We start from the raw sequence: 22,057 nt of genomic DNA, 5'->3' as shown, positions 1-22,057 counted from the left end.
CTTTTTAAGGAAGAGGAGGATGGTTGCAGATGTTTACGTTCATGCAAGAAGGTGAGCTATTAACTGAACTGCTAACCAATAGTTTAGCTAAAATTGAATTTGTATTTGGTGTATTGGCAAGCAATGCATGTTCCCGTTGTCTTTATTTTTAATTAGTTAATGTTAGCTCACATATGTCTTTCGGTGGAATCCAACATGCATTGACAATGTTGTGTCAGATATACTGCGTCATGACAGATTGAAATTGGTAGGCTTATCCAAACAATTCATACATATGCAATTGTTACTTTGCATGTTTCTACCTTATACTTATTTACTGCTTGCTAAGGGTTAGCGTGCTAGCTAACGGTTAGCGTGCTAGCGATGCTAACGATGCTAGCTTCTTATTTTTTTGTATGATGCTAGCTATGGTGGCAAGCTAGCTAATAAGTTTAGCATAATTGGTAAACATGTCTTTGATTCAGAATACATCAATACATTGTGGTTAACCCAATGTTACATGCATTGGAAAATAAAATTGCTAGTGTAACTTGAATTGGTTTACAAGCTAGCTAGAAAAGCCAGTTCCTTTTCATCTGTTTTGTCAAGCTATAAGCCTGCATGTGTGCTAAAATATTTAATTAAATCCCCTCATTAAATTAATATATTTAAGTTGCACCTGTTTTTTATAGCCCTTACCCAAAGACCATTTTTTCCCGTTGGAATAATTTGGATGAAAATAAGAAATATGTGAAAGAAAATAAGAAATAAGTGACCAGATTTTGTTATTGAAAAGCATGGACATTCACATATGTCCATGCTCCTTATTCCCTACACTCATTTTTAAAGATCGAAAACAAAATGGAAGATAGATTTTTACCTTGAAAGTAGTCTTAAAAAAGGAAATTGTAACAGATGTTTGTTGGACCTCTATTAGTCAATGATATCAGTCATTGGTGTCCCCCAGCCCATCCCCGATGTTGTGTGCAGAGCAATCTTGTCATTCTATTAAGTCTCAACTATTCTTTTTGTAACTTGTCTTCCTTTACAAAGGCACTGCAGAGGCTAAGAAGACGCATGGAAAATCTGAAGAATCATCATTCAACTTGTGAGGCCAGATTTGAAAAGGAAATTATAAATCCAGAAGCTCAGGTTTGACAATTGTTTAGAGTGAGGATACTGGGGATGGTTGAATCGTTATAATATCCTATTGCCTAATTTGCACATGACTAATATCATTTTATTGTATCCTTAGATGTCAGACACTGAGGTTGCCAGTACCACTGAGGCTGCCAGTACCGCTGGGTCGATAGTCCATGTGTTGGATGATGCACCGCCATTGATCAGAACAGACAGCATATTCGTAAGTTAAAGTGTCATTCAACACCAGCACATACTGTAAGTTCTTGTGAATCAGCTTTGTAAATCAAAGATGGGCAAGTCTGCACTTTCATCCTATATTCATTGTATTATAACAAAAAAATCTAAATTAGAGGAGCACAGAGCCATAACTAATCAAAATGTGCCGGTGTCCAAATACTTTCTGTGTTATCTGTCTAGTTATCCAATATACTTTTTTTCTTCAATACAGTTGACCAAAGCTATGCTTGGATACAAGACTGATGACTCAATAACCAGCATTGACAACAGTGAAGATGATTATGTCCCAAGGTCATCAGAGGAAGACGATTCCGATGAATTTTCAGAACCAAAGACAAGGGTGGACAGCAGTAAACACGATGATCTAGTCTCAGAGGGAGACAGTTCAGATAAATTAGCGGGTGTCAAGAGAAAGAAGCAATACAAGAAGACTATCAAGAGATGCAGAAGTTCCTCAGAAGAAAACAGCTCAAATGGAGAATCAGAACTCAAGAGAATGAAGCGATACGAAAATACTTATAAGAGATGTACTAGTTCCCCAAAGTCGAACACTAGCAGTGAATCATTGCTTGTAATGAATGTCTCAGAAGTAGATGGATCCAAAAAGTACCACCAAAAAAAGCACTTCTGTCTGTTTTGCGAGCAACCGCAATCCAAAATCGCCCGTCATTTAGAACATAAACATGGGGATGAAATGGAAGTAGCTACTGCACTTCAGTTTGCAAAGAAGTCAAAAGCTAGGAGACTTCAGCTGAATCTCCTTCGCAAGAAGGGGAATCGGGCACACAACATTCAGGCACTTAAAGAAGGAAAGGGGGTTTTGGTACCATGTAAGCAAACAAGTGATGACAAGAGCAATCACCAGGACTATCAGCATTGTTTTGCCTGCCATGGGCTCTTTAAACGCAAATCTATGTGGAGGCATGTGGCAAGGTGCACACTAGCACAAAATGTTCGTAAGGAGATGCCTGGCAAAACCAGAATCCAGGCACTCTGTGCTAGTGCTCAACCGGTTGCTAAAGGAGTCAGCGAGAAGGTCTGGAAACTGGTGAGTAACATGGCTCAAGATGATGTAGCCCATGCAGTAAAAGAAGACAGATACATCTTGGCATTGGGTGAAAAAATGTACAACAAGAAAGGGGAGAACCCCTCACAACACCAGCACATTCATCAAACTTTGCGAGAACTAGGGAGACTCGTGATTAAAGGTAGAAAGGTGACACCACTGAAAAAGATGAAGGATTATATCAACCCACAACACTTCCAATACATTATAAAAGCTGTCAAAGAAGTGACTGGCTTTGATGAAAAGACAAACAAATTTGAAAAAGCAACCTTGGCCACAAAGCTTGGGTAAAGCATCCAGAAAATTGCAGACGTCATGGAGGGTGAAGCTCTTATTACCCAGAATGAAGAAAAGTTTAAGCTAGTCCAAGGCATCTACCGTCTTCGCTGGAATGAAATGATCTCTTTTGCTGCATATCGTACACGAACAGAGGAAATGGAACGCACCGCAGCTTATTCCATTAGCAGATGATGTAAAAAAAATGGACATGTACTTAGATGAAAAGCAGAAACAATACTACAACCAACTGTGCGATGAGAAAACCTCAAGAAAATGGTGCAATCTAGCAAAAGTGATACTGGCTCAGATGATTATCTTCAACAGGAAAAGAGAGGGAGAGGTGTCAAAGATGTCTGTGGCAACATTTCACTCCAGGGACAAATCCCCACTTAACAAAGATGTTGCAGTGGCGCTAACAGAGGTTGAGAGACTGCTCTGTGCGCATTTTGAACGCATCGAAACCTGTGGGAAGCGTGGCAGGAAGGTGCCTGTAATCCTCACTCCAGTGATGGTGGAATCTTTAGAGCTGCTTATCAAAGAGCGGTGCTCATGTGGAGTGAGCGAAGGTAATATCTACTTATTTGCCAGGCCAGGATATGATACACATTTTCGAGGGAATGACTGCATCCGCGTCTATGCCAAACAATGTGGTGCCAAGTTACCTGAAGCATTGTCATCAACTAAACTACGAAAACAGGTTGCCACCCTCTCCAGAGTGTTAAATCTCAATGATACAGAACAGGACCAGTTTGCTGACTTCTTGGGTCGCGACATTCGGATTCATCGAAAGTTCTACCGTCTTCCAGAGGGAACGCTTCAGTTGGCAAAAATAAGCAAAATACTGATGGCGTGTGAACAGGGCAGATTGGCAGAGTTCAAGGGGAAAACTCTGGATCAAATAACCATCAGCCCCAGTGGTAAGTTTACCCCCAGTGTTTAGTTTAATGGCAAAATGTTTACACTTTGATTTGTTTTGCGCAGATTTAGCTTGCTTCAATTTACCATTCTTCTTTTGGCTGTCTTTTACAAACTGTTATGTCTGAAGAAATGGATGCTGCAGCCACTGATTGTGCATCAGAGAGTGACTCTGAGAGAGAGGAGTCGTCTGAAAAATCCTATGAAGGAAATCTGACAGGTATGCCTATACCTTATATACACATGGACCTATTCTGTGGTCCTCTGTAGCTCAACTGGTAGAGCACGGCGCTTGTAACGCCAAGGTAGTGGGGTAAATCCCCGGGACCAGCCATACACAAAAAATTTATGCACGCATGACTGTAAGTCGCTTTGGATAAAAGCGTCTGCTAAATGGCATATTATTATTATTATTCTTAATTACAATGTACTGTTAAAAAATGACATGTTTTCCACTGATATTTTCCAGGAGAGATGTCAGCAATTCGGGCCAAACAGCCAATGACCAAGGGAAAGCTGGGACAAAAGAGAGGCTCACACGGTAAGCATGTTTCCTGCTGCCTTCAGTCAGTGCATTTTCACTCTGTAGTGTCAACCTATGGCTGTACTGTGCTGGTCCAGATCAATTCTATCTTCATCTGTTAGTGTATTTCCAACCATGCCAGCACAGAACGGTTGAGTTTGGATTGTACACAAGTCAAGACATTAGATCTGGAATTAGTGTGTCAGGATAGATGATAACACAGAAGGATTACCACACTTTAGATTGTTTTTCTTGGAGGTAGGGAACTTGATTGAATACTTATTGCTTTTATTAGAAGGTTTACATTGCAAACAGATTGTTGGGCTTAGATTCCATACAGATTGAGTCTGCCTTGATGTCAGCATTGCACATTCTTCTCTCACATGCTTATCTATGTAGTTATTTAGTTAGGATTGTTAGCTTAACTTCATCACACTCTGAATATATATCTGCAACCTTGTAGAGTTAATAGAAAGAGAGGTTCAAGTTCATTGTAGTCAACCTTTTAATAAAAAAAAAAGAAATGTGTGGCATAATGTAGTCATGTATAATGCAATCTCTTTCCAAAGGTGCCAAAGGAACAAAAAGGTATTGGTCGACAATAGAGGTGGATGCAGTTGAAGATTCCTTGATGAATTTTATCAGAATGGGAAAAACGCCTGGAAAACAAGACTGTGAGAAATGCATTGCTGCTTCTCCCCAAGCACTAGTAAACAGGGACTGGAGAGCGGTGAAGTTCTATGTACACAACAGAATAATTGCAGATCAGAGAAAATAAGTGTAGACTAGGGTTCTGCTCTATCCAGATTTTCATTTCTTATATAGTAGCTAGCAACTGAATGTCACTTTTGTTTTCTTTGTGATCTTGGGTTTCTTAGCTTGTATTACATTGGAGAAATTAAGGTTCTTAAATGGTTATTCCTTAGTTCTTAAGGTTCCTGAGAGAACTCGGTTCTGCTTTATTTTAAGTTCTTATGAATGTTTCATATTTACAGTTGAAGTCGGAAGTTTAAATACCCCTTAGCCAAATACATTTAAACTCAGTTTTTCACAATTCTTGACATTTAATCCTAGTAAAAATTCCCTGTCTTAGGTCAGTTAGGATCACCACTTTATTTTAAGAATGTGAAATGTCAGAATAATAGTTGAGAGAATGATTTATTTCAGCTTTCATTTCTTTCATCACATTCCCAGTGGGTCAGAAGTTTAGATCCTACCAAAAATGAATTGAGTGTATTGCCTTTAAATTGTTTAACATTTCGGGTAGCCTTCCACAAGCTTCCCACAATAATTTGGGTGAATTTTGGCCCATTCCTCCTGACAGAGCTGGTGTAACTGAGTCAGGTTTGTAGGCCTGACTCAGTTCTGCCCACAAATATTCTATAGGATTGAGGTCAGGGCTTGTGATGGCCACTCCCATACCTTGACATTGTTGTCCTTAAGCCATTTTGCCACAACTTTGGAAGTATGCTTGGGGTCATTGTCCATTTGGAAGACCCATTTGCGACCAAGCTTTAACTTCCTGACTGATGTCTTGAGATGTTGTTGGTGTTCTTCGGCTTGCAAGCGTCCCCCTTTTTCCTCCAAACATAACGATGGTCATTATGGCCAAACTGTTATATTTTTGTTTCATCAGACCAGAGGGCATTTCTCCAAAAAGTACGATCTTTGTCCCCATGTGCAGTTGCAAACCGTAGTCCGACTTTTTTATGGTAGTTTTGGAGCAGTGGCTTCTTCCTTGCTGAGCGGCCTTTCAGGTTATGTCGATATAGGACTCGTTTTACTGTGGATATAGATACTTGTGTACCTGTTTCCTCCAGAATCTTCACAAGGTCCTTTGCTGTTCTTCTGGGATTGATTTGCAATTTCCGCACCAAAGTACGTTTATCTCTAGAAGACAGAACGCGTCTCCTTCCTGAGCGGTATGACGGCTGCGTGGTCCCATAGTGTTAATACTTGCGTACTATTGTTTGTACAGATGAACGTGGTACCTTCAGGCGTTTGAATATTGCTCCCAAGGATGAACCAGACTTGTGGAGGTCAATTTTCTTTTCTTCTGAGGTCTTGGCTGATTTATTTTGATTTTCCCATGATGTCAAGCAAAGAGGCACTGAGTTTGAAGGTAGGCCTTGAAATACATCCACAGGTACACCTCCAATTGACTCAAATGATGTCAATTAGCCTATCAGAAGATTCTAAAGCCATGACATCATTTTCTGGAATTTTCCAAGCTGTTTAAAGGCACAGTCAACTTAGTGTATGTAAACTTCTGACCCACTGGAATTGTGATACAGTGAATTATAAGTGAAATAATCTGTCTGTAAACAATTGTTTACAGACAGACAAATTACTTGTGTCATGCACAAAGTAGATGTCCTAACCGACTTGCCAAAACTATAGTTTGTTAACAAGACATTTGTGGAGTGGTTGAAAAACGAGTTCACCTTTGGAGTGACTAAGGTTCTCCTGAATACTTCAAGGGTTTTTCAAGTTTGGAAGCCTGCTGATGACTTTGAATGTTACACAAAAATAAAAAACATTTTCCTAAACTATTCATCTGTTACTTGGATATATTGAATCCATTACTGAAATGGTTGTTCCAGTTTAAATACTTTACAGAAAAACTACACTAGAGCCGTTGCGTTGCCATCCGTGTCGCATCATTGTGGCATTCTACCTGCTACACTAGAAACAAACCAAAATCGATTTAAATTTAAACTTGTTACAGTTTTTTCTCAATTGCTTACAAACAAATACTTGTACTTGAGACACAATGACCACAACATGTAACTCATGCACCAACCCCCTGAACCAATTCTGCTAAACTACAAGCACAATTCCTGCTTTACACTCAAATTGCAGTTCTACAACACACTTTTTTCAAAACACTACACACAAATCTTTGCATTTGGCACAATTTTCATGCAGAAAATCTATTGTTTTCACAATGAACACACTGCCATTCAAATATGCACACTGACTCATCACATGGGCAAACACCCGTCACACAGTTTTACAATTAGCAATCAGAGCTTTAGCATAAATGGGCAACAGGTGAGCTCTTCTGTTTTGGAGCAATGGATGCCAACATTGGAAACGGCGGCAGAGCCAGAGGAGTGAGAGTAAGAGGAGGAGGACGGGAAGGACGAGGACGAGGACGAGGAAGGCCAAGGACCGTAATCTCTGATGAGATCCGAGCAACTTTGGTTGATCATGTGGTCAACCACGGTCTAACAATGAGGGAGGCTGGGCAAAGAGTACAGCCAACTTTGAGCAGGTGCAGTGGAGCACCAGTTCATCTTCATTGATGAGGTTGGATTCAACCTCACAAAAAGAAGAAAGAGGGGAAGGAATATCATCGGCCAGCGTGCCATTGTTCAAGTCCCTGGCCAGCGCAGAGGGAACATCACAATGTGTGCAGCGATTACCCACCACGGCGTCATCCATCACCATGCTACCCTTGGCCCCTACAACACCGCCCATCTGATCACATTCCTGGACACCCTACACAACACACTAATTCCACCAGATCAGGTAGATGGCCCAGAGCAGCTCAGGTACGTTGTCATTTGGGACAACGTAAGTTTCCACAGGGCTGCTCTGGTTCGTAACTGGTTCACTGCCCACCCACGCTTTTTAGTTGTTTATCTCCCTCCATATTCTCCATTCCTCAATCCTATTGAGGAATTTTTTTCTGCCTGGAGATGGAAAGTGTATGACCGAAATCCACAAACGCATATACCTCTTCTCCAAGCTATGGAAGACGCATGTGGAGATATAGCAGCTGATGCTTTTCATGGCTGGAATCGCCATGCTAGGCGATATTTCCCCCGCTGCTTGGCCAGGGAAAACATTGCTTGTGATGTGGATGAGGTGCTGTGGCCAGACCGCAACAGAAGAGAGGATGCAGCATATTTATTAATTTTTTACTGTAATTGTATACATTGAATTCTTCTGTTTTGTATGTAAACCACTGTATGTGTAACTTTGTGTTGGTTGGGAATGGGATGTACACTGTGTACATTGTTTTTGTGGGAAAAATGAAATATTTGTTACCGTGTATTTGTGTGTTCTGAGTATAATAACAATATTCTCAAATATTTTACAACACACTTATGTATGTACTGTCTGTAGTAATGACAACACTGAACCAAAAAAAGGCCTAAGTCATTATGATGAATGGAGAATAAGTGTTTTCCATTCATCATAGTGTTTTACATTGAGCACATCAGTGTTCAACTGGTTCTTATAAATGTCTATTCATATGATGGTTTGTGTGTGTCATTTGAAAACAAAATACCATTTTGATAAGAAATAACATGGTTTTGAATGTAAAGTTTCATTTTGCTGGAGAATTGAGGGGTTTTGCCCATTGTGTGTGTGTTTTTTGATTTGTGTGTAGAGTTCTGAGAATATGAGGCATGCTTTCAGAAAATGTGTGTAAACAATCGAGAAAAACTGTAATTATTGTACGCTTCCTTTAGGCGCAACGCAGGCAGTTGGATGCTTTCATAGATTTCATAGGCGGCATTCCCTTCATGGCTGATGGCAATGCATTATAATGCAATGTACGGTCTCAATTAGGTGGTAAAATTTCAAGTGTACTTTTTTCAAGGAGTAACTCACTTTAAGTGATTTCCTGATTATATATATTTTTTCAAACTCATGAGTGTAATTTCTGTGCTCCTATGATGTCTGGAAAGCATTGTCCTCGAAAGGTAGGTATTTAAGAGGGGTCCTTAATTGGTTACAAATACAAGACTGTGTGTGTGTGTGTGTGTGTCTAGTGTGGGTATGTGTGTACAGTGTCCAGTGTGTGGGTGTGTTTGTCCAGTGTGTGTGATCAATGTATGTGTGTCCTGTGTGTGTGTGTGTGTGTGTGTGTGTGTGTGTGTGTGTGTGTGTGTGTGTGTGTGTCCAGTGTTTGTCTGTCCGGTGTGTGTGTGTTCAGTGTGTTTGTCCAGTGAGTGTGTTTGTTCTGGATGTGTGTGTGTGTGTGTACAGTGTGTGTGTATCAAGTGTGTTTGTGTGTCCAGTGTGTGTCAGTGTGTGTGTCCAGTGTGTGTGTGTGTGTTCAGTATGTGTGTGTGTGTGTCCAGTGTGTGTGTGTGAGTGTCCAGTGTGTGTGTGTCCAGTGTGTCAGTGTGTGTGTGTGTGTCCAGTGTGTGTGTGTGTCCAGTGTATGTGTGTGTGTGTGTGTCCAGTGTATGTGTGTGTGTGTGTGTCTAGTGTGTGTGTGTGTGTCCAGTGTGTATTTAACATAGGGACACTGAGTCCAAAACCCAAAACCCTGGATAGAGGGGCTCAGTGAATGTGGAGTGGAATGTGTTCAGGTGGGTCAGTGTGTCAGAGGAGACTCTGTAGAAGGACAGAGTGCCGGCTGGCCAGTCCAGATACACTCCTACTCTGTGGGAGCCGGAGGAGGGGACGTCTATGGTAGTGGACTTCTTATTGTGCCTGGCAGAGTAACTGTTGTCAGAGCAGATCAGACTCCAGGACTTGTCATTCCATCCAATCACACAGTCATTACCCCCTCCTCTCCTGCTGATTCCTTTATATGTCACTCCTATATCAGCCCCTTCCCCACTCCACTCTACCTCCCAGTAACAGCGCCCAGTCAGACCCTCTCTACACAGCACCTGTCCACAGTCCTCAAATCTCTCTTGGTGATCAGGATACGGCTGCTCCTCTCTCCTCCATGTCACCTTTCTGTTCTCCTCAGACAGAGAGAGGAATCTGTTTACTGTGTTAAGGTCCAGTGTGAGATCACAGACATCTGATGGATGAAACCAGACACAATATTAGAAATCATCATCATTCACATTAGAATGTTAACTCACTTTTCACTAATTCATTTAATGTAGATGTTTCTAGGTAACAAAAGGAGAAGTTAAGGTAACTTGAGACTTGTTGAATGATCATATGTTATACTGTATGGTAATATAAAACACACTTATTCCCATTAATTACACACACATACACACACACACACACACAAACACACACACACACACACACACACACACACACACACACACACATACTGAACACACACACACTGAACACACACCCTGAACACACACATTTCTAAAGTCACACAAACACGCCACACACAGACACACACATTGTCAAAGCAACTCTTTGTAAACGTTGGTGTCCCTGATTTGTGCTTCTGTAGAACTACAGCTGATATTTAATATGACCAAGTAAGTAATGATGGTGGTCTTTGACTTTGACTTCACTTGAATTAAGACTTATTCTTAGTCATATTCTTCACAGCAGTCAACACTCACATTTTCTAAGTCCAGGTTTCATTGTGTTCTCTCCACCATGTTCCACACTGTAGCGGTAAGCAGAAGAACAGACAGTCATTGAGGGATACACCTGAACTCACACACACACACACACATACTCACACACACACACACACACACACACACACACGGTCAGCATATAACTTAGTCCAAGTGGTGCTCAGAATGTTTGTCTTAACTAGCCTGATAACTCCAACATGTCTGATATGAACATTGACATAAACCCTCTACATACCTGAGTTTCTCCAGTCTGCAGTGTGGATCCTCCAGTCCAGCAGAGAGCAGTCTGACTCCTGAGTCTCCTGGGTGATTGTAGCTCAGGTCCAGCTCTCTCAGGTGTGAGGGGTTTGACTTCAGAGCTGAGACCAGAGAAGCACAGCCTTCCTCTGTGACTAGACAGCCTGACAGCCTGCAAAGAGTCAAATCATATTAAAACCACACTGCTATTCTTTGGTGCTGAAAATAGTGGCAGTATATTTTTTCAACATATTCAGATATATCAGTGTCCTGAAACCTGCCATATCTATTCATAAATGAATGTATCATTATTAGAAATTATCATAATATTGCTTGTAGAGAGAAAAATATAAAGTACAACTATTTGAGTAGACTGACCAGAGCAGTTTAAAAAGCAGTATCAGTCAAAAGACAGACAGTGAGGTATCAGATTTGATTTTTATACAGTCCACACCACATCTAGTTTGACAGTTAAGCTAACATTTGAAATATGGCTCTGTACTCCAGCATTTTGGATTTTAAAACAAATGTTTCATATGAGGTGACAGTATATAATGTCACCTTTTATTTGAGGGTATTTTCATACATATCTGTTTCACCATTTAGAAAAATAAATGCACTCTATGTATCTAGTCCCCCTATTTGAAGAAGTCATAAGTATTCTGACCAATTCACTTATTGTGTTTTAAAGTAGTCAAATGTTTAGTATTTGGTCCCATATTCCTTGCCGACAATGATGACCACAACGAGGTGAACAGTGAGTGCATTATAAATACATTTGAATGAATGTTAGGTTTATGGTTCTTATGGCAAAAAAACAGTATGGGTTTATGGCTCTCTTGCGCCTCCCTGTGGCCATCTGTGGGTACTACATAACTCATTCATGACACTTGCTAGGCTCATAATCTGAGGTAGCAACTGCGTCAGATCTACAAATCCATTAGCTAGACCACCCGATTAGACAACAATCACCCCATTATACCCATTTGGTTTGCAATTCAGTGAACCTGCGCAGCATTCGCTCAATTTGATGCCTATGAACGAATATTTAGATGCATTTCAAATTACCCAGCAGTCATTTAGAAACAACAAGTCGTCAAATAAATTGTTATTTCTTAATTAAGAAATGTCTTCTGGCTGTTTAAAATCGGCCACATCTTGAAAAAGAGGACAGGGACATGCGTTTTGTTTAGATTGTACACTTCTTTCTTAAAACAAATATGGTTAACCATGACCAGAAAATGTTTAATGTTTGATGGCTATCCGCCAGCCATTGCCTCTTAACCTGTGTCTCACCTCACTATAGGTGACCACAACATGTACTCAGGTGAACAGTGTGCGCGCTCACCAAGTAGCCGTAACCTTGTTAATAATAAGTTACCTGAGGTAAACCTACAGGGTTAATGCAGGCAGGTCTCATTGATAACAATAGTGAAGCTGGTATTGTGACGCAGAACAATGGGCTGGGAATTGAACGTTCTGAAGGCGAGTCGGTGTCACGGAGCTCAATAGAACTAATAGGAGCTGGTAGGGTGAAAAATGCCCAAACATAAGGCCTGTTTTTTTCGCGATTACTTCATAACCAGGGACAGAAGGTAATATTATGAAACTGGCCTCCATGGCGGATGCAATGAACTAGTTTTTCTCAGAAAAAAAGCGTTACAAAAATTATATTCAAAAGTTTGGTCCTTGGACACAGAGGGGTTAAACACTAAAGTTACCGTCCATCTAGTGAAGAGAGGAGAACCGGACAGAGGGAGCGTAGCCAGCATCCGTCAATGAGAGAGGGAGAAGCCCTCCACGGTATTTAACAGGTGGAAGAAACATCCAGGTAGCTCCATCGGTCCACAAGAAATGCAGGCAGCCGGTGATGATGTAGTGGTAGCTAGGATCACTAGGATGGTGCTGGTAGAGTAGCTAGCTTAGCTAGCTGTACCGACTAGCTTGGCTAGCTAGCCGGTCGTTCGTCTGTCCCTCGTCTCGAGGATGATGACGAATCCGGTGAACCACAAAATGAAACAAAGATAGCGAGTGAAAAGGATCTGGCTACACTCATACTGTCACTAACCATTACGCAAAAAAGCTAATTGAACAATAAACTTCGGCGTCTCAACACTGTAACAAACTCTGTCGTTGTTCCCCAAGATCACCTCAGCCCACTCTGCGTGTAACTGGACGATATGCTTGGCGCCAAACCGTACGTGGATGTCGGACAGTTCTGTACGGGGACGCGGACAGTTCCAGAACGCGGACATGAGCAGTGCCACACAATACACTAAACCAAGTCTTTACAGTGGCTTACATTAGTAATATTCATTTATTAAATTATGTAAAGCAAACATTCTACGTTTTTTTATAACAATATTTTGAGATCTGGGCCCATATCCACAAAGTGTCTCAGAGTAGAAAATTGGTCGGATAAGTGCTGAGAATTAAGACATTTTACACTTATGGGTATAAATTCCACACCATATCTATTTTGACAGTGAAGATAACATTTTACATGTGTCTCTGTACTCCAGCAGTTTGGATTTGAGTTCAAATGTTTCATATGAGGTGACAGGATATAATGTCACCTTTTATTTGAGGGTATGTTCATACAAATCTGTTTCACCATTTAGAAATGAAAGTACATTATGTATCTAGTACCCATATTTGAAGAAGTCATAAGTATTCTGACCAATTCACTTATAGTGTATTAAAGTAGTCAAAAGTTGAGTATTTGGTCCCAAACTCGTTGGTTGCATTTGCAGTTTGTTTTGGTTGTGTTTTGGGTTATGTTTTGTCCAATAGTAACTGAATGGTGGATAATGACTGGAGTAATTTTCTGTCTAAGTGAGTAGATAACATGTTTCTAAACACTACTAAATTAATCCTGATAATGCGTTGATTAAGAAAGATCATGAATGAATCATGAATAATAATGAATGAGAAAGTTACAGAGGCTACAACAAAACATGCTAACCTCTCAACATTACCAATAACAGAGGGGGTATGATCCTTGTTCCTTTGTAACTTTCTCATTCATCATCATTCACGATTCATTCATGATTATTCATAATCATAGTAGCATCCACATGAATGTAGAAGTGTTCAGAAACATCTTCTATTCTTACTGACAATACAAGTGAAGTGACTCCAAAATGACAGGACATTATTCACCATTCAGTTTCTATTGGGAAAAACATCATCCAAAACACAACCAAGACAAACTGCAAATGCATTCAACAAGTTTGTAGAATCACAAGCTTGATGTAATCACTGCAGGTAAGGAATATGGGACCAAATACTAAACTTATGACTACTTTAATACAATATAAGTGAATATGTCCAAATTATTACGACTTTTTCAAATGGGAGAACTAGATACATAAAGTGCTTTCATTTCTAAACAGTAACACAGATATGTATGAAAATACTCTCAAATAAAAGGTGACATTATATACTGTCACCTAATATGAAACATTTGATCTCAAATCCAAAATGCTGGAGCATAGCACCAAATTTAAAACTGTAAACTTCACTGTCCAAACACATATGGTGTGGACTATTTGTGCCTGGTAAACACATGTGGATCTGGTGAACAGTTATCACTTGTTGACCAACTACAGGAATACTGACCTCAGAGTCTCCAGTTTACAGTGGGGATTCCCCAGTCCAGCAGAGAGCAGCTTCACTCCTGAATCCTTCAGGTCATTGTTACTCAGATCCAGCTCTCTCAGGTGTGAGGGGTTTGAGTTCAGAGCTGAGACCAGAGCAGCACAGCCTTCCTCTGTGACTAGACAGCCTGACAGCCTGCAAAGAGTCAAATCATATTAAAACCACACTGCTATTCTTTGGTGGTGAAAATAGTGGCAGTATATTTTTTCATTCATACCAGTGTCCTGAAACCTTCCATTTATATATTATTATTAGAAAAAATCATAATATTGCTTGTAGATAGAAAAATGTATAGTACAAATATTTGAGTAGACTGACCAGAGCAGTTTAAAAAGCAGTATCAGTCAAAAGACAGACAGTGAGGTATCAGATTTAGATTGTATTGAGTATACAGTCCATACCATATCTATTTTGACAGTGAAGCTAACATTTTAAATGTGGCTCTATACTCCAACATTTTGGATTTGAGATCAAATGTTTCATATGAGGTGACAGTATATAATGTCACCTTTTATTTGAGGTTATTTTAATACATATCTGTTTCACCGTTTAGAAATGAAAGCACTTTATGTATCTAGTCCCCCCATTTGAAGAAGTCATAAGTATTCTGACCAATTCACTTACAGTGTATTAAAGTAGTCAAAAGTTGAGTATTTGGTCTCAAACTCGTTGGTTGCATTTGCAGTTTGTTTTGGTTGTGTTTTGGGTTATGTTTTGTCCAATAGTAACTGAATGGTGGATGATGACTGGAGTAATTTTCTGTCTAAGTGAATAGATAACATGTTTCTAAACACTACTAAATTAATCCTGATGATGCCATGATTAAGAAAAATTATGAATGAATCATGAATAATAATGAGTGAGAAAGTTACAGAGGCTACAACAAAACATGCTAACCTCTCACCATTACCAATAACAGAGGGGGTATGATCCTTGTTCCTCTGTAACTTTCTCATTCATCATTATTCACGATTCATATATGATTATTCATAATCATGGTAGCATCCACATGAACGTAGAAGTGTTCAGAAACATCTTCTATTCTTACTGACAATACAAGTGAAGTGACTCCAAAATGACAGGACATTATTCACCATTCAGTTTCTATTGGGAAAAACATCATCCAAAACACAACCAAGACAAACTGCAAATGCTTTCAACAAGTTTGTAGAATCACAAGCTTGATGTAATCACTGCAGGTAAGGAATATGGGACCAAATACTAAACTTATGACTACTTTAATACAATATAAGTGAATATGTCCAAATTATTACAACTTTTTCAAATGGGAGAACTAGACACATAAAGTGCTTTCATTTCTAAACAGTAACACAGATATGTATGAAAATATCCTCAAATAAAAGGTGACATTATATACTGTCGCCTAATATGAAACATTATATCTCAAATCCAAAATGATGGAGCATAGCACCAAATGTAAAACTGTAAGCTTCAATGTCCAAACACATATGGTGTGGACTATGTGTGCCTGGTAAACACATGTGGATCTGGTGAACAGTTATCACTTGTTGACCAACTACAGGAATACTGACCTCAGAGTCTCCAGTTTACAGTGGGGATTCCCCAGTCCAGCAGAGAGCAGCTTCACTCCTGAATCCTTCAGGTCATTGTTACTCAGATCCAGCTCTCTCAGGTGTGAGGGGTTTGACTTCAGAGCTGAGACCAGAGAAGCACAGCCTTCCTCTGTGACTAGACAGCCTGACAGCCTGCAAAGAGTCAAATCATATTAAAACCACACTGCTATTCTTTGGTGGTGAAAGTAGTGGCAGTATATTTTTTCAACATTTTCATTTATACCAGTGTCCTGAAACCTGCCATATATATATATAATTATTAGAAAAAATCATAATATTGTGTGTAGAGAGAAAAATGTATAGTACGAATATTTGAGTAGACTGACCAGAGCAGTTTAAAAAGCAGTATCAGTCAAAAGACAGACAGTGAGGTATCAGATTTAGATTGTATTGAGTATACAGTCCACACCATATCTATTTTGACAGTGAAACTGACATTTTAAATGTGACTCTGTACTCCAACATTTTGGATTTGAGATCAAATGTTTCATATGAGGTGACAGTATATAATGTCACCTTTTAATTTAGGGTATTTTCATACATACAGTGGGGGGGAAAAGTATTTAGTCAGCCACCAATTGTGCAAGTTCTCCCACTTAAAAAGATGAGAGAGGCCTGTAATTTTCATCATAGGTACACGTCAACTATGACAGACAAAATGAGAAAAAAAAATCCAGAAAATCACATTGTAGGATTTTTAATGAATTTATTTGCAAATTATGGTGGAAAATAAGTATTTGGTCAATAACAAAAGTTTCTCAATACTTTGTTATATACCCTTTGTTGGCAATGACACAGGTCAAACATTTTCTGTAAGTCTTCACAAGGTTTTCACACACGGTTGCTGGTATTTTGGCCCATTCCTCCATGCAGATCTCCTTTAGAGCAGTGATGTTTTGGGGCTGTCGCTGGGCAACACAGACTTTCAACTCCCTCCAAAGATTTTCTATGGGGTTGAGATCTGGAGACTGGCTAGGCCACTCCAGGACCTTGAAATGCTTCTTACGAAGCCACTCCTTCGTTGCCTGGGCGGTGTGTTTGGGATCATTGTCATGCTGAAAGACCCAGCCACGTTTCATCTTCAATGCCCTTGCTGATGGAAGGAGGTTTTCACTCAAAATCTCACGATACATGGCCCCATTCATTCTTTCCTTTACACGGATCAGTCGTCCTGGTCCCTTTGCAGAAAAACAGCCCCAAAGCATGATGTTTTCACCCCCATGCTTCACAGTAGGTATGGTGTTCTTTGGATGCAACTCAGCATTATTTGTCCTCCAAACACAACGAGTTGAGTTTTTACCAAAAAGTTATATTTTGGTTTCATCTGACCATATGACATTCTTCCAATCCTCTTCTGGATGCACTGTAGCAAACTTCAGACGGGCCTGGTCATGTACTGGCTTAAGCAAGGGGACACGTCTAGCACTGCAGGATTTGAGTCCCTGGCGGCGTAGTGTGTTACTGATGGTAGGCTTTGTTACTTTGGTCCCAGCTCTCTGCAGGTCATTCACTAGGTCCCCCCGTGTGGTTCTGGGATTTTTGCTCACCGTTCTTGTGATCATTTTGACCCCACGGGGTGAGATCTTGCGTGGAGCCCCAGATCGAGGGAGATTATCAGTGGTCTTGTATGTCTTCCATTTCCTAATAATTGCTCCCACAGTTGATTTCTTCAAACCAAGCTGCTTACCATTGCAGATTCAGTCTTCCCAGCCTGGTGCAGGTCTACAATTTTGTTTCTGGTGTCCTTTGACAGCTCTTTGGTCTTGGCCATAGTGGAGTTTGGAGTGTGACTGTTTGAGGTTGTGGACAGGTGTCTTTTATACTGATAACAAGTTCAAACAGGTGCCATTAATACAGGTAACGAGTGGAGGACAGAGGAGCCTCTTAAAGAAGAAGTTACAGGTCTGTGAGAGCCAGAAATCTTGCTTGTTTGTAGGTGACCAAATACTTATTTTCCACCATAATTTGCAAATAAATTCATTAAAAATCCTACAATGTGATTTTCTGGATTTTTTTTTCTCAATTTGTCTGTCATAGTTGACGTGTACCTATGATGAAAATTACAGGCCTCTCTCATTTTTTAAGTGGGAGAACTTGCACAATTGGTGGCTGACTAAATACTTTTTTCCCCCACTGTATCTGTTTCACCGTTTAGAAATGAAAGGACTTTATGTATCTAGTCCCCTATTTGAAGAAGTCATAAGTATTCTGACCAATTCACTTATAGTGTATTAAAGTAGTCAAAAGTTTAGTATTTGGTCCCAAACTCGTTGGTTGCATTTGCAGTTTGTTTTGGTTGTGTTTTGGGTTATGTTTTGTCCAATAGTAACTGAATGGTGGATGATGACTGGAGTAATTTTCTGTCTAAGTGAGTAGATAACATGTTTCTAAACATTACTAAATTAATCCTGATGATGACATGATTAAGAAAAATCATGAATGAATCATGAATAATAATGAGTGAGAAAGTTAGAGGCTACAACAAAACATGCTAACCTCTCACCATTACCAATAACAGAGGGGGTATGATCCTTGTTCCTCTGTAACTTTCTCATTCATCATTATTCACCATTCATTCATGATTATTCATAATCATGGTAGCATCCACATGAATGTAGAAGTGTTCAGAAACATCTTCGATTCTTACTGACAATACAAGTGAAGTGACTCCAAAATGACAGGACATTATTCACCATTCAGTTTCTATTGGGAAAAACATCATCAAAAACACAACCAAGACAAACTGCAAATGTATTCAACAAGTTTGTAGAATCACAAGCTTGATGTAATCACTGCAGGTAAGGAATATGGGACCAAATACTAAACTTTTGACTAAATGAATTTGTCCAAATAATTACGACTTCTTCAAATGGGAGAACTAGATACATAAAGTGCTTTCGTATCTAAACAGTAAAATAGATATGTATGAAAAACCTGAAATAAAAGGTGACATTCTGTACTGTTGCCTAATATGAAACATTCTATCTGAAATCCAAAATGCTGGAGCATAGCACCAAATGTAAAACTGTAAGCTTCACTGTCCAAACACATATGGTGTGGACTATGTGTGCCTGGTAAACACATGTGGATCTGGTGAACAGTTATCACTTGTTGACCAACTACAGGAATACTGACCTCAGAGTCTCCAGTTTACAGTGGGGATTCCCCAGTCCAGCAGAGAGCAGCTTCACTCCTGAATCCTTCAGGTCATTGTTACTCAGATCCAGCTCTCTCAGGTGTGAGGGGTTTGACTTCAGAGCTGAGACCAGAGAAGCACAGCCTTCCTCTGTGACTCCACAGCCTGACAGCCTGACAGAGAGATCATCATGATTTCACAAACACACTGTTAATTTAACACCAGTAGTGTAGAAGGACAATGGCAGATGCATTTGGTTTATTCTCTTAAACAACATATAGATTCATCTTCCGTCTCCTAGAATTGTATGGTCATATTATTATACTAATGTGAACATCAATGCATTGATTCAATATGTTTTTCAATAGAATATTATATACATATTATAATACATATATTTCTCTAAACTGAATATTTCTTCCTGATGATTAGTACTTAAATGTCATTTTATGTACTCACAGAGCAGCTCTGGAGGCTTTGACCACTGGCAGCAGCCTCAGAAGACCTTCCTCTGATCTGGAGTATTTCTTCAGGTCAAACACATCCAGCTCCTTTTCTGAAGTCAGCAACACAAAGACCAGAGCTGACCACTGTGCAGGTGACAGTTTGGCTTTTGACAGACTTCCTGAGCTCAGGTAGCTTTGGATCTCCTCCACTAGAGAATGGTCATTCAGTTCATTCAGACAGTGGAACAGATTGATGCACCTCTCTGGAGAGGGATTCTCCCTGATCTTCACCTTGATGTAATTGACTGTTTCTTCATGGCTCTGTGAGCTGATTCTTGTCTTTGTCAGTAGACCTCGTAAGTGCTTCTGATTGGACTCCAGTGAGAGGCCCAGGAGGAAGCGGAGGAAAAGGTCCAGGTTTCCTGTCTCACTTTGTAAGGCTTTATCCACAGCACTCTTGTAGACAGTAACTTTACGCTTGTGTCTGAACCTCACAGAAAAGTTGCTGGACGTTGATTGAGATTCATCCATTAGATTCTCATTGTTGTTGATGAATGAGAGGAACACATATACAGCAGCCAGAAACTCCTGAATGCTCAGATGCACGAAGCAGTACACCTTGTCCTGGTTCAGCACACATTCCTCTTTAAAGAGCTGTGTGCACAATCCTGAATACACTGAGGCTTCATTGACATCAATGCCAGCCTTTTTCAGGTCTTCTTCATAGAAAATCAGATTGCCCTCAACAAGCTGTTGAAAAGCCAGTTTTCCCAGTGACAGAATGCTCTCTTTATTCCAGTGTGGACCTGTCTCTTCTTTCCCAAGATACTTTTCATTCTTCTGTTTGGTATGAAACTCCACAAGGTGTGAGTACATCTCAGTCAGAGTCTTGGGCATCTCTTCTCTCTTGTGTTTCAGCATGTGTTCAAGGACTGTTGCAGAAATCCAACAGAAGACTGGAATGTGGCACATGATGTGGAGGCTCCTTGATGTCTTTATGTGTGAGATGATTCTGCTGGCCAGGTCCTCATCACTGAATCTCTTCCTGAAATACTCCTCCTTCTGTGGGTCATTGAACCCTCGTACCTCTGTCACCTGGTCAACACACCCTGAAGGGATCTGATTGGCTGCTGCAGGTCGGGTAGTTATCCAGAGGAGAGCAGAGGGAAGCAGATTTCCCTTGATGAGATTTGTCAGCAGAACATCCACTGAGGTTGACTTTGTGACGTCACAACAGATCTTGTTCTTCTGGAAGTCTAGGGGCAGTCGGCACTCATCCAGACCATCAAAGATGAACAGAACTTTGTACTTGTCGTAGTTGGAGATTCTTGATTCTTTGGTTTCCATTGAGAAGTGATTGAGAAGTTCAATCAAAGTGTGTTCATCCCCGTTCATCAAATTCAGCTCCCGAAAAGGGAATGAAAATACAAATTGGACATCCTGATTTGCTTTTCCTTCAGCCCAGTCCAGAATGAACTTCTGCACAGAGACTGTTTTTCCAATGCCAGCGACTCCCTTTGTCAGCACAGTTCTGATAAGTTTGTCTTGTCCAGTTAAGGGTTTGAAGATGTTGTTACATTTGATTGCAGTCTCTGGTCTTGCTTGTTTCCTGGTTGTTGTCTCAATCTGTCTCAGCTCATGTTCATTATTGACCTCTCCTGTTCCACCCTCTGTGATGTAGAGCTCTGTGTAGATCTTATTGAGAAGTGTTGGGTTTCCTTGTTTAGCGATCCCCTCAAATACACATTGAAACTTCTTCTTTAGATTAGATTTGAGTTCACGTTGGCAAATCACAGCAAGCTCATCTGAATCTAGAAATAACACAGAGGATATTAATATTACGTATGTTTTAATGCCTACAGTATTCTAGGACTGTTATAACATTTTAAATTATAATAATTTATTCTCTTAACTGACTGTATAAATGTGTAAATGTTTTCATAATGCATTACAGACTGGTGTGACTGATTATAGTATTATTGGTTCTCTCTCTCTCTCTCTCTTTCTCTCTCTCTCTCTCTCTCTCTCTTTCTCTCTCTCTCTGTCACACCCGGGCTCTGGGACTCTATATGTTGAGCCAGGGTGTGGTCTTTCTATGTGTTGTAATTCTATGTTGGGAGTTCTAGTTTGTTTATTTCTATGTTGGCCTGAGTGACTCCCAATCAGAGGCAACGAGTGTCAGCTGTGGCTGGTTGTCTCTGATTGGGAGCCATATTTAACTGTCTGTTTTTCCCTTTGTGTTTGTGGGTTCTTGTTCCGTGTTGGTCTATGTTACCGAGGACGTTATGAGTCGTTTGTTGTTTTGTTCATTGTCAGCATTTATCACTATAGATAAATAAACATGTTCGTTCATCACGCTGCGCCTTGGTCTATTCCATACGACGATCGTGACAGAAGAACCCACCATACAAGGACCAAGCAGCGTGTCCAGGAGCAGGCAGACTGGACATGGGAGGAAGCGCCGGGAAAGGAGATGGAGAGGATGGCGATGGCCCAGGTGGGCAAATCATGGTCCTGGGAGGACATG

At 40.2% G+C, this 22,057-nt stretch overlaps 3 protein-coding genes across 3 annotated transcripts in view; 2 read left to right on the top strand and 1 right to left on the bottom strand.

The window, feature by feature from the left end:
* Nucleotides 1–869: 869 nt before the first annotated feature.
* LOC311118602 (uncharacterized protein) lies at nt 870–2,716 on the top strand (the record flags this gene model as incomplete). The annotated part of the gene is made up of 2 exons (XM_084193392.1): nt 870–1,342; nt 1,571–2,716. The coding sequence occupies exons 1-2, from the start codon at nt 1,235–1,237 to the stop codon at nt 2,714–2,716; spliced, it is 1,254 nt and encodes a 417-aa protein (XP_084049518.1). The 5' UTR covers nt 870–1,234.
* An 829-nt stretch (nt 2,717–3,545) lies between these two features.
* On the top strand, nt 3,546–5,492 carry LOC311118604 (uncharacterized protein). The gene is made up of 4 exons (XM_084193394.1): nt 3,546–3,621; nt 3,750–3,839; nt 4,089–4,160; nt 4,712–5,492. Exons 1-4 carry the CDS (start codon nt 3,549–3,551, stop codon nt 4,918–4,920), a joined length of 444 nt encoding a protein of 147 aa, XP_084049520.1. The 5' UTR covers nt 3,546–3,548; the 3' UTR covers nt 4,921–5,492.
* Nucleotides 5,493–9,132: 3,640 nt separating this feature from the next.
* The window catches only part of LOC311118603 (uncharacterized protein), a 50,197-nt gene continuing 37,272 nt past the window's right edge, over nt 9,133–22,057 (bottom strand). Inside the window, exons 5-9 of the mRNA XM_084193393.1 lie at nt 19,544–21,231; nt 19,084–19,257; nt 10,692–10,865; nt 10,436–10,482; nt 9,133–9,918 (exon numbers count right to left, since the gene is read on the bottom strand). Of these exons, the coding sequence (XP_084049519.1) occupies nt 9,398–9,918; nt 10,436–10,482; nt 10,692–10,865; nt 19,084–19,257; nt 19,544–21,231 (2,604 nt within the window). The 3' untranslated portion in view covers nt 9,133–9,397. The remainder of the gene's footprint in view (nt 9,919–10,435; nt 10,483–10,691; nt 10,866–19,083; nt 19,258–19,543; nt 21,232–22,057) is intronic.

Source organism: Coregonus lavaretus (genome assembly GCF_964263955.1).
Source record: "Coregonus lavaretus genome assembly, contig: HAP1_SCAFFOLD_1751, whole genome shotgun sequence".
NCBI lineage: Eukaryota > Metazoa > Chordata > Actinopteri > Salmoniformes > Salmonidae > Coregonus > Coregonus lavaretus.
Note: the sequence above shows the minus strand (reverse complement) of the source record. Positions and strands in the feature narration are given on the sequence as shown.